Source organism: Odocoileus virginianus, chromosome 20 (genome assembly GCF_023699985.2).
Source record: "Odocoileus virginianus isolate 20LAN1187 ecotype Illinois chromosome 20, Ovbor_1.2, whole genome shotgun sequence".
NCBI classification, from domain to species: Eukaryota; Metazoa; Chordata; class Mammalia; order Artiodactyla; family Cervidae; genus Odocoileus; species Odocoileus virginianus.
In genome coordinates this window covers 55,269,635-55,282,486 of record NC_069693.1, presented here as the reverse complement: position 1 = coordinate 55,282,486, position 12,852 = coordinate 55,269,635, and the positions used below count along the sequence as shown (strand labels likewise).

The 12,852-nt window shown below is 44.0% G+C and overlaps 1 protein-coding gene across 3 annotated transcripts in view; it reads left to right on the top strand.

Annotated features, from left to right (window-relative positions):
* SYCE1L (synaptonemal complex central element protein 1 like) overlaps window positions 1–12,852 on the top strand; it is a 99,218-nt gene that overhangs the window by 12,910 nt on the left and 73,456 nt on the right. The window contains exon 12 of one of the 3 annotated variants that reach the window (XM_070451511.1): window positions 3,833–3,969. In XM_070451511.1, the coding sequence (XP_070307612.1) occupies window positions 3,833–3,969 (137 nt within the window). Of the gene's footprint in view, window positions 1–3,827; window positions 3,970–12,852 lie in introns of those variants that run through there. The other 2 variants (XM_070451509.1, XM_070451513.1) reach the window with 2 other exon arrangements.

The window sequence follows — 12,852 nt, the reverse complement described above, 5'->3', positions numbered from 1 at the left end:
TATGACGATGATGAATCGTTATGAACCTATGTCACACAAGTGGGGACAAAATGGTGATAAACCTGGGCACCTCCTCCTTCCAAAATCTCCCCTGAACCCTTAGTTAAGCGAAATTGCCCCTCGTGTGAATACAGTGCCATACACGGAGATGGTTGGTCCGTGGGACTTCCTCTCTCAGATTGAACTCTGAAAGCGGAGACTCACTCGACCCAACTGGAGGAAACTCACATCTCAAAAGGCACAGAGAAAAATTCAAGTCCCACCACAAATGGCTTTTGTTTGCTAAGTTCAAAGATTTTGTAAATATCTGCAAGGTTTCTGAGATCAATAGGGAATGTTTGGGACTTGGTAAAAAATAATAGGTGGGCTTTGAATTGTTTCTGGAGCCACATGTCTGATGTTGTGAAGACCAGATTTGTAAGAAAAGTACAATTTTTAATTCCTCAAAGGATTGGGCCCACCTGAATGATATGGAAATTGCCCTCCTCACCCAACTACATTATCCTCAGTTTGCTTCTTTATATCAGGGAGAAGATTTTCAACTAAGATGGAAGTCAGAAGATTCCCTTGTCCTAGATTTAGAGCTATGTGTTGTGGGAATGTTTTAGTAACCCTTCCACGAAGGCTTCAGAAGGTTTTTCCCTGCTCTGGGTATATGGTTTCATTTTAGCTTAAAGGAGAAAGCCTTGGGGAAAAAAAACTCATGTCAGGTTCTGAATATCAGCTTCCACCGTGGTCAACTTCTGACCATTCTTTAAAAAGAATTCTTTCAAATACCTTGTCAGATTTCAGCTGAGACAAAAAGCAAATATTCTTGGCAGTATTGCACAGTTGCTTGGATATGTAGGGTTGTAAAATTTTCCACCTTCTTCCCTTCTAGGTTCTTTGGCTAGCCTAATAATTAAATTGATGTGAGAGAATAATGGGAGAAACACATTTATGGAGCCCATAAAGATATGAAATCTTAAAAGACAGACAGGTAACAACATCCTATGTAACACCAGAGCTAAGGAGAGGGGTAGGGGTCTGATGATACAAAGGGGAGGAAGGTAATTCACAGGAAAGCAGAGATATTGCAAAAACAAAAATTACCTGGTTAGCACGTAAGTTTCTTAGGTAAAACTGAAACCACACACCTCAGATGGAACTCAGACCCAGCCGAAACTCAGATTAGGTCTTGAGACTGCTGCAGGCTAGGACTCAAACCCACTGTCTTTCAATTGAAATCCCACACCTGTCTTAAGACAACCTCGAGTTCTTCATGTCTCATTGCTGAAAGAATTCAATGAGAGGCAAAATGATAGATAAGAAATGAATTTATTTAGAGAGATACACATTCCACAGACAGAATGTAGTCTATCTCAAAGGTCGAGAGTGGCCCCGAAATACGGGGTGGTTAGTTTCTGTGGTCTGGGTAATTTCATAGGCTAATACGTGGGAGGATTATTCCAACAGTTTGGGGGAAGGGACGAGAATTTCCAGGAATTGGGCCACCACTCTTTGGCTTTTTATGATCGGCGTCCGAATGGTCATGGGACCTGTGGCTGTATCATTCAGCATATGCTGATATTTACAATGAACACATAATGAGGCTCAAAGTCCGCTGAAAGTCACATCTTCCACCATCTTGTACCTCACTGGTTCTGAACAGTTTATGTTGTATCCTCACCAGCTTTGTCATTCTTTTGAAAGTTGTTCCCAGCCCCTTCCCTCCTGTTTCAAGATGCCATCTTTGATAATGCTTTTCTTTGTGGTACAGGCCTTCTTTCCAGTGTAAATTAGGCAGTGGAAGGGAAGGTAAAGAGCTTTTCCTGAGTCTACTGAGTTCTTGGTTGCCTTTAGCTAAATAATCCTCATGTGTAACTGGCATATTTTGGGGTGGCAAAGTCCATTCCCCTTCAGCTGTAAGAGACACCCCTAAGGAGAGTGCAGAAGATACTATCCTCCCAAGACCCAAATCATTCCCAAAACACAGCTGAGAGATGCAGACAGTTGCCTTGAAAGCTGGCAACGATCAGTAGAACTTTAGTTGTCACTGGCGTTTCTTTCTGCATTTCTACCCTTCATTTCTTCCTGGTCACATCTTGGGGCCCCCTTAGCTTTGATTGTTCCAAAGCTAAGGTCTCAGGACACAAAATCAGACAAACAAGAAAAGCAAAAGCTGTTCTGGGAGAGAAAGGTTCAACAACCAATGGGTAGTAACAAAATGAAGGATAAAAATCATGATCATTTCAATAGACACAGAGAAGGCACTTGAAAATTTCAACATCCATTTATGATAAAAATTCTCAACAGAGTGGGTATAGATTGAATGTACCTCAATATAGTAAAGTCCATATATGACAAAACAACAGCTAATATTATACTCAGTGTAAAAAGCTGAAAGCTTTTCCTTTAAGATCAGGAACAAGACAACAATGCCCACTCTAGACACTTTTATTCAACACAGTATTGAAAATCTTGGCTAGAGCAATTAGTCAGGAAGAAGAAATAAAAAGCAATGAAGTTGAAAAGGAAGAGGTAAAACTATTATTGTGAACAACATGATTTTGTATATGGAAAACCCTAAAGACTCTACCAGAAAACCATTAGAACTAATACACATATTTAGTAAAGTTGCAGGGTTAAGAAAAATCAATGTATAAAACCTGTTGTGTTCTTAAATACTACCAACAAACTATTAGAGAAATGAAGAAAATAATTTCATTTATAATTGCATCAGAAAGAAGAAAATGCATAGGAACAGATTTAACCAAGGCAGGTGGCAAAAGATCCATACACTGAGAACTGTGAGACATTGATGAAAGAAACTGAAGAAGACACAAATGGATTGGAAAAAAATAATATTGTAAAAATGTCCATGTTACCCCAAATGATCTACAGATTCAATGCAATCCTCATTGAAATCTCAGTGGCATTCTCACAAATATTTAGAACATATAATACTAAAATCTGTATGGAACCACAAAATATCCTGGATATTGAGCCAAAGCAATACTGAGAAAGGAACAATGCTGGATGCATCATACTTTCTGATTTCAAACTGTGTTACAAAGCTGTAGTAATCATGGCACTGGCATAAAAACAGACACATAGATCAGTGAAACGGAATAAAGAGCTCAGAGATAAACCCAAGACTATATATTAGTCAATTTATGACAAGAATATACAGTGGGGAAGGGACAGTCTTTAGCAAATTGTGTTAGGAAAACTGGACCACTATTTTATACCATACACAAGAGTTAACTCAAAATGGATTAAAGATTTGAATGTAATACCAGAAGCCATGAAACTCCTAGAAGACAACATAGGCAGTAAGGTGCTTGACATTGTCTTTGTGATCTTTTTTTGGATCTGATTCCAAAGGCAGTGACAACCACCACCATAACAACAATCATAAATGAATGCAACTTCATTAAGCCAAAGAACTTCTGCACAGTGGAAGAAACCATCAACAAAATAAAAAGGCAACCTACCAAATGGGAGAAGACATTTGTAAATCATATATCCAGTAAGGGGTTACTATCCAAAATAGATATAGAGCTCTTAGAACTCAATAACAATCCAACTAAAAAATAAAGTGCACATTAATTGTAATGCAATTGAATCATCCCAGAACCATCCCCCTCCTCCCTCATCAGTGGAAGAACTGTTTTCCACGAAACCAGTCCCTGGTGCCAAAAAGGTTGGGGACTGCTGCTTCAGGGCATCTTGTAAATGGATAAGCTTACCTAAGTTAAAAGTTCCCCACGGATTATCTTTGATAGGTTAGCCCCACCTTAAGTCAGATCCACTCTGATGCCAGATACTCTCCTTCCTGCGTCAAGAGCAGGCAGCCTCCAGCAGGTTTCCTGACCCAGAGCAGAAAAAGAAATGCTCAGATGGCCTGGAAGCTCAAGAAGCAAAAGCTGCGGATCCAGGACCAAGTGGACTCGCCCAGCACTTCCAGGGACAGCAAGAGAACAGCAGGTACCCACCCTGGTTGCTCTGGGATCCTGGCAGCTGTTAGGGGAGGGGAGTCTGTTTGGGGCGTTGTAAAACCTTTAGAGTTTGAGCAAAAATTGATTTGAATCAGGCAGTATCCCGTCAAGTAGGTGGAAAGAAACTCTGAGAAGCTGTACAAAATGAAAGAGTTTTATAGACAGAAGGGAGCGGGAACAGGGAGGTTTCATTCGTCAAAAAAAGCTGGTTGGTTATTGCACAATTATTTCCTTTAGGGCAGCGATCCCCAACCTTTTTGGCACCGGGGACTGGTTTTGTGGAAGACGGTTTTTCCATGGATGGTGGGGCGGGGTGTCGGAGTTTCAGGCGGTAATGCCAGCGATGGGGAGCTGCTCACCTCCCACTGGGTGGCCCAGTTCCTAACAGACCATGGACTGGTACTGGCTCCAGGCCTGGGGGCTGGGGATCCCTGCTCTAGAGGCTAGCAGGGGCCAGTCAGGCAGATGCCCTTGAGAGGGTAACAGGCAGGAAGGCCAGGGGTCTCCAAGTGGAGGAAATAGGCTGCAAGTGCCAGACATTGTTCTCTCTCTTAAGCGGCAGGAGGAAACAAACTGGTGATATTTTTTTCCTTCTCTATACAAATTTAAAAGGAGGTTTCTCTTAAAATGCTGTGTTGCCATGACACCTGGTTTCACCTGAAGCTAACTATTCTCAAACCTTGAGTTAACCAATACATTTTTTTCTGATGGAAATGTTTGTCTTAAGCTATGTTAATGTCAACCCACTCCAGTACTCTTGCCTGGGAAATCCCATGGACAGAGGAGCCTGGTAGGCTGCAGTCCATGGGGTCACGAAGAGTCGGGTACAACTGAGCGACTTCACTTTCAGTTTTCACTTTCATGCACTGGAGAAGGAAATGGCAACCCACTCCAGTATTCTTGCCTGGAGAGTCCCAGGGATGGGAGCCTGGTGGGCTACCATCTATGGGGTCACACAGAGTCGGACACGACTGACGTGACTTAGCAGCAGCATGTTAATGTGCCCCAGACTCTGTCTTCAAGTTGGTTCCGCCAAATGGCTCAACCTATTTGACAAACTGGTATGTTATACTCAGATATTGTTCCCCTAATCAATGTAAACGAAACTATTTGTATGGTAATCTGCTCTTCCACAAGATTCAAGTCAGTCGTTTTATGGCCTGGGATGAATTATCCGGTGCCATTCAGAGTTTTAAGACAGTCTTTTCTTTTCATTAACAGACTGCTAATGACTATATAGCATCCAGCTGAAGACTAGCAGGGAGGTAGTCTCTCTGCCCCCTTCTGATGCCTATGTCAGAAGCTTTCTCTACCTCCTTTATACTTTAATAAAACTTCATTACACAAAAGCTCTGAGCAATCCAAATTGAATTTGTCTCCTCCGGAGGCCAAGAATCCCAGCGTCTTATCCTTCAGCAACAACCTTTCACCCTGACTGGTGCTGGTCAGGGGGTTTCTGGTGGACTTAACTGAAGATGCCGTCTCTGGGAAAGCTGAAGCTGTCTCGGTTTGGTGACACGGGGCTTAGCCTAAGCGACTCTGTTCTGGGCCTGATGCCTTGTTTTTAAGAAAGGCTTGGGGCATTGTTTATATCTCTGTTGAAAACGTGGGGTGGAGGTGACACCCCGGGCTTTGAAATGGCAGATGCAAGTTTGGTTTCTGGGTCCTCTTTGGCACGCGGGTTCCCAGGGCTTCCGCAGACTTTGCAAGAAATCCAGCTGGTTGGTTTTGCTTTGTGTCCACACCTGAAGTCGGTTGTCAACCATCAACATGGAAAATACTGCTTTCAGTTAAAAAAAAGCTCACATAAACTGCTGTAACTCTTTCTGTTGAAAGAAGCTGCAAAGATTCTTGTGCTCCTGGGCACATAAAAGCATCTTGCTGGAAGGCTGGGCTCCACTGGGAGTGAGATTTTGTTTCCTTTGCCTTCTCATTTCCTTAGAAAATTTAGGAGTAGCTTCTGAATAGATACAGCGGGCAGCATATGTATGTCATAAAAATGAATTATAATTCTCATGTTCTAGCCAAGGCAGCAGTGCCTGGGAGCTGACTCTAGGTGCGAGCTAACTCCCTGTTGCAGAACCCTAGATGGCTTTGCTTTTTATACACTTGCTTAATGTGTTAGTGAAATAAATAGAAGGAAAGGAAAAAAAGAGGGAAGGGGAGGGGGAGAAGGAGTAGGGAGAGGGAAGGAAGGATGGAAGACCCTGAGCTCTCCTTTCTTAAGGAAGGATTATTCAGTAAACAGTGAACTTGCTAGACAGACCACGAGGGGGTTGTGCATTTCTCATGGTCTCAGACCCCATTCTGTGCCTAGGTGTAATGAGGTCTTCAGGGGGACATGGAAGAAGTTACAAAACCAAAGCAGGGTCAGAGAGGGACCTCCATCCTGGGTTCTGAGCTAGGAAAGGAGCTGTGTGTTACCAGACACTCAGATACGCAAATTTGAGGAAGAGCAGAGGTCGTTAAGCATAACTTCAGAACTTCTACCACTTGTAACTTTTTACAGAGTACTTCTTAACACTATAGACTTTATATATATATAATGATCTCATTAAAGTCTCAAAGTAATAGTGTAAATAAAAGAGGTACATGTGGCACCCACAGTGGGGTTCCCCTTGTAGTAGGGAGAATTCTAGCGTGAGCCAATGATCCAAGGCTGCCTGGAATCCATCCTGATTGGGGGCGGGGCCTGTAACCATAGAGACACGTGGGGCGGGGCCTTCTCGAGGTGGGGAGGTGTGGAAGCGGGCCCAGATGATCTCAGGGAGGGTGAGTATCCCTGAGCCTCTCAGCTGAGCTCCTGGAAGGCACTGGGTGCTTCCTGGTGAAAGAGATTCAGATCCTGAGAGGGGTTCAGCACTGTTAGGGTTCACGAGGGGCTCATAGCTATAAGTTAAAATATGGCCCATTGTGGCGACCCGACAAGCAAGGGATGAAGTCACAGTGGCCACCTGGCCCTGGTGGGCATCCTGTTTCTTCTTTAAGGCGGTATCCTGTTTCTCTCTGCTGGTGCCAGTTTCTCAAGACTATGTGACCACCCGACCGTGAGACACCTTCGACTACGTGACCACAAGACCCCAGCTTCGGGCTAAAGATAAACTGAGGCCCCCTGCCTCCGGGGCACAATTCCCCATCAATAGGGTATAAGAAGGGTTGGCTGTAAAAGGAGGGCGCTGGTTTCTCTTTAAAGCCAGTCACCTTCTCTCTCTCTCTTCCCGTACTAAATCTTTGTCTGCCTGACTGCCTGGCTTGCTCTTTTTCTCTGCGCTCACCTTACAAGCACAGTGGGTCGTCTTCATCCCTGGCTTAGAAGCTCAAGGGGCCACAATGACAAGGAAGGAGGCTGCTTCCATCCCCTGGGGGTGACAGCCAGTGAGGAGGCCTCTCAGTTTCATTTACATTATTAAATGCTCTGCATCAGGTTCAGAAACATTTCTTGCAAAAGTCATAATGGCAAATACTTAAGGCTTTGCAGCCACGTATAGTCTGCCTCTGGCACGTTTTCTTCCCTGCTTTCCTGCTTTTGCTCTCCCTCCCTCGTTTCCTTCCTTGCATACTTTAAAATGTAAAAAAAAAAAAAAAAAAATTACTCTTAAAGACTGAACCGAAACAGGTTCTGGGTGGTTGGCTAGCTCCTGGTCTTAAACAATCAGCAGAACAATAAATTTAGGCTTGGATTGGTGTTTGCCATGTTTCATAGTGTAAATACACTGAGTGTGATTGATTTCAAGCTTCGATGTGAAGGCTCTTCACTGTCGGAAAGGCCTGCAGAAGCACGTGGTGATGTGTCCCACGCAGAGACACTGCGAGTAAATAACCAGAAAACAGGGCTGACAGTGACATGTGGGTCTGCAAACAGGAAGGGTGGAGTTCTGAGCATCTGTTGCCCTTGTTTTTAATGTAATTTGTGAATATCTGTAATTTAACTTTTAACAAAGACTGTGTTTAACAACCAGCTCCTGTAATTCCTGAAAAGTCGACAACTGGCTCTCCCGGGCTGGTTCTGACCACCCCCAGCACCGCGCTGCTCACGCCCTTGGGGGCGGGAGGTCTGTGTTCCCTCCTGTCACTGGGACGTGACCCCCCAGTGGGATCACGGGCCTCCTTTCACGTTGAGGATGTGCTGTGTCCTCACTGATGGGAGAGCGAGGCGGGTCCTGACTCTGACGCGGGTGGGTCAGGCGCGGTGTCTCCGGAGTCCGCCGCAGGTACCAGGGGACGTCCCTTCTCCCTTGCTTCCCCTTCTGTTTAGAGTTCGGTTACAACAGTCGTCTCTGTGTTCTAACTGAATGTTAGAATTCCCTTGTCTGAGTGAGGTAACTGACGCTCGGGTAAAACGACTCCCCTGACCTCACAGGGCTGAACGTCGCTGACTCAGCATTGAAACCGCGTCTTGAAGGCCAAGCCCGCTGGGGTTCCCTGACATCCTGTTGCAGCTGAAGTCAGTCTCACTAGGCTGTTCAGGCCCCCAGCTGGGGATTGAGCAGACACAAGGCTGCTCTGGACGGACTGACTGCAGCCTCGTCTCTGGAAGCGTTTCACCAGTGAGAGGTGTGGTCTGGGGAAGGCGCCCGTGAGGGGTGAGAGCGGGGCCCCGCCTGGGCCGTCAGGGGGACGGAGGTGGCCGGGGCGCCTCCCGCATCTGAGACTATTGAGCACGAACACGGGACGCGTCCCTGCACTGGGAGCTACGAGGACTGCAGACCCAGAGAGGGGAAGGGGTCTAGGATCCGATACTCGCGTGTCTCACATGGATCAGCTTTAACGTCCTCTTATCAGCGTGCTTCAGGACCACTTCTGATGGTGATAGTCTTGCAAGACCCCAGGGACCCCGGGACCCAATTCATTCACAGCTCAGACTGACGCATAGACATGCTCTGTGAGAAATCATTAAGTCCTTTTAAAACAAGTACATAATAAAATACTAATGTCAGTATTTTCTTATGCAGTTAAGCAATTGAAAACATTGGGATGTCTCATTTAACATGGCTTTCCCTTGAATAAATGTTCTTTCCCTATTGTAGGACTATGTTTATTCATCAAAGGTAATAGTAATCTTTCCCCTCAAAATAACTTTTCTCAGCCTTTAAAAATGTCTTACATACTCTTTATATTTTGTCTTGGAAATCTTAAATTAATCCTTAATCTCAGGGCTTCGCAGGTGGCTCAATAGTAAAGAATCCACCTGCCAATGTAGGAGACACAGGAGATGTGGGTTCGATCCCTGGGTGAGGAAGCTCCCTTGGAGGAGGAAATGGCAACCCACTCCAGTATTCTTGCCCGGAAATTCCATGAACAGAGGAGCCTGGTGGGCTACAGTCCATGGGGTCACAGAGTCGGACATAACTGAGCACCCATACTAACCTCAGGGTAGGTGAATTTAATTTTCACTTACTCCTCTAAGCTCACACCAGCTACAGGCCCTTGGTTTGAGGACTCCCTTTATTAAATACTGTGACTGTGTTCTGCTTACTCTGTCGGGAGGGCAGGTGGCTGTATATTGCAGTGACGTACGCTCAGGGACACTTCAGCTTCCTGTTTTCTCTTTTGGAAGAACTTACTGTCTTCAGGATGTTTGATCGTGTTGTCAGTTTTCCCAGCGTAAACGTGCGTGGATCACGTTTCTTTTGGCTTCACTGCGTCTTGGGCTCTTGGCTCCTTATTTATGGAGAGCGCCCCAGCCTTTGCCGCCCCCTCCACAGCATGGCCCCTGCCCCATCATCTAACAGCGCGGGTGCTCTTGTCCTCCTCCTGCCCCCCCAGGGTGAGTGCTGGCATCTGGAAGGACCCCCGTGTCACCACTGGTGGAGACACAGAAGTTCCAGCACGCACTCTCCCCCTGCCCCCCCCTGCACCCCAATGGATCCCCTGAGGCTGATTGCTCCCGTCACTTCCCGGCATGAATGCAGGGCTGTGGTCCAGAGTGTGCCGTGTGGCTTCACCAACGTCTGAAATGCTTGGGGGACACCAGCTGGCACTGAGGAGTCAGGTCCTACTGGGCCAGACTTCGACCAGTGAGACAGGAGATGACCAGGAGCTGGGGCTTCGTGGCCTCTCTTTGTCCGCTGATGCTGGACAGAGTCCAGAGGTGGCTGCTAACTGGGCCGCCAGCTGTGTCTCTTTGTGAAGCAATGGCCTCTGAGTAACGCAAGACCTGCTCTCTGCTTCCAGACATTCCCTGCCTCTCTCCTCCTTCCCCTCACTTTTTCATCCAGGGAATTACATCTCCTCTTAAAACCTTAGCTTTACCTGAATTTTTTTTTTTAATTCGTGAGCCTTGATTTGTGTTTTACAAGGCATCTGAGCAAAGACAACAGGATCATTGGCAAATAACCTCTCAGGTTTCCTTGTGAACATGGCACAATGAAAAATAAGTCCATCCTTGTGTGATTCCAGTTCGATTTATAGCATGTTGACATTAAGTAGGAATCCACATGGAAGAGCAGAAATAACAACTAAGTGGTTCTTACCAAGGCCTCAGAGACCCTGCCACATACGGTCCCTTGCTACCTCCTGGACCCACTTTTCAGCCTCTCTCCCTCTGTCCACTCAGCTCCAGTTTCCGCCTCAAGGCTGACAATACTTGTGCCTCAGGCCTTTGCACTTGCTCTTCCCACTTCTTTCTTGATGACTAATGACTTCTGTGTCAGCTTTAACCCTTGAATATTTCATATGTTTGATCTTATTATCAAGAATACTGTTTTTATGTTTAATTTTTATGTCATAGGTATGTGGGTTTATTTCTGGGCTCTCTGTTCTGTTCATTTAACCTCTGTGTTTGTTTTTGTACCAGTACTGTAGTGTTTTTGATTACTTTGTAGTATAGTCTAAAGTCAGGGCACCTGATTCTCCCTGTTCTGTACTTCTTTTCTCAAGTTGTTTTGGTTATTCAGGCTCTTTTGTGTTTCTTTACACATTTTTAAATTATTGTGAAATGTGAAAAAGGTGAAAAAATGCTCTTAGTATTTTGATAGGGATTGCTTTGAATCTGTAAATTGCCTTAGGTAGCATTGTTAGTTCCTAGAGACAAAGAAATATAATATATTATTTCAGTATATCGATCTTGTATCAACTTTGCCAAACAGAGTTTTCAGAAATTTTTTTCTGTGTGTATTCTGTAGAATTCTCTATGTAGAAGTGAATTTGAGATAATGTGTATTGTGCTATTTTTGGTGCAGTGTTCTATAATTGTCAAGGTCAAGGTGATTAATAATGTTGCTTGTCTTTTACATTTTCCTAATTTTCTGTGTACCTTTTCTCTATTGAGAAAGGATTGTTTAAATATTTGACTATAATTTGAGTTTGTTTCCTTTGTGGTTCTATTATCGTTGTGCATTTTCAGGGTCTTTTATCAAGTGAATAAAGATTTAGGGTTATATACTCTTCATGAGCTTTTCATTATGACTGCTCATAATGATTGAGCAGAAATCAATGATTGATTAGAAAATGACCCTCTTTTTTCCTGGAGTATTCTTTTCTCTAAGACTTACATTATCTGGTATCTTTTTTCTGTCCTTTTAGTTTCAAATTATCTCTGTCTTTATATTTACTGTGAGCTTCTTGTATGCAGCCTACAGGTGAATGTTGGCTCTTTGTCCAGTTGCCTAGTCTGTCTTAAATAGCATGTTCAGACTATCTCTATTTAGTGTGATTATTTTTATGGTTGGGTTTAAATTCACCATCTTGCTCTTTTTAAAAATCAGTATCATTTGCTTATGTTTCCCTCTTTTTGTAATCTCTTTGGGAAATGGTGTATTTCTTTGTTCCTGGTTATCTTTATTAGTCACATGGTTTGTTTTGTTATTTTAAGGGTTGTTTAGGGTAAATAATCCTAAACAAATCCTGAAAGATGATGCTGTGAAAGTGCTGCACTCAGTATGGTAGCAAATTTGGAAAACTCAGCAGCGGCCATGGGACTGGAAAAGGTCAGTTTTCATTCCAATCCCTAAGAAAGGCAATGCCAAAAGAATGCTCAAACTGCTGCACAATTGCACTCATCTCACACACTAGCAAAGTAATACTCAAAATTCTCCAAGCCAGGCTTCAACAATACGTGAACTGTGAACTTCCAGATGTCCAAGCTGGTTTTAGAAAAGGCAGAGGAACCAGAGATTAAATTGCCAACATTTGCTGAATCATCATAAAAGCAAGAGAGTTCCAGAAAAACATCTATTTCTGCTTCATTGACTATGCCAAAGCCTTTGACTGTGTGGATCACAATAAACTGTGGAAAATTCTTCAAGGGATGGGAATATCAGACCACCTGACCTGCCTCTTGAGAAATCTGTATGCAGGTCAGGAAGCAACAGTTAGAACTGGACATGGAACAACAGACTGGTTCCAAATAGGAAAAGGAGTACATCAAGGCTATATATTGTCACCCTGCTTATTTAACTTCTATGCAGAGTACATCATGAGAAACGCTGGGCTGGAGGAAGCACAAGCTGGAATCAAGATTTCTGGGAGAAATATCAGTAACCTCAGATATGCAGATGACACCACCCTTATGGCAGAAAGTGAAGAAGAACTAAAGAGCCTCTTGATGAAAGTGAAAGAGGAGAGTGAAAAAGTGGACTTAAATTTCAATATTCAGAAAACTAAGAGCATGGCATCCGATTCCATCACTTCATAGCAAATAGATGGAGAAACAGTGGAAACAGTTGCAGACTTTATTTTCTTGGTCTCCAAAATCACTGCAGATGGTGACTGCAGCCATGAAATTAAAAGATACTTACTCCTTGGAAGAAAAGTTATGACCAACCTAGACAGCATATTAAAAAGCAGAGACATTACTTTGCCATCAACGGTCCATCTAGTCAAGGCTATGGTTTTTCCAGTAGTCATGTATGGATGTGAGAGTTGGGCTATA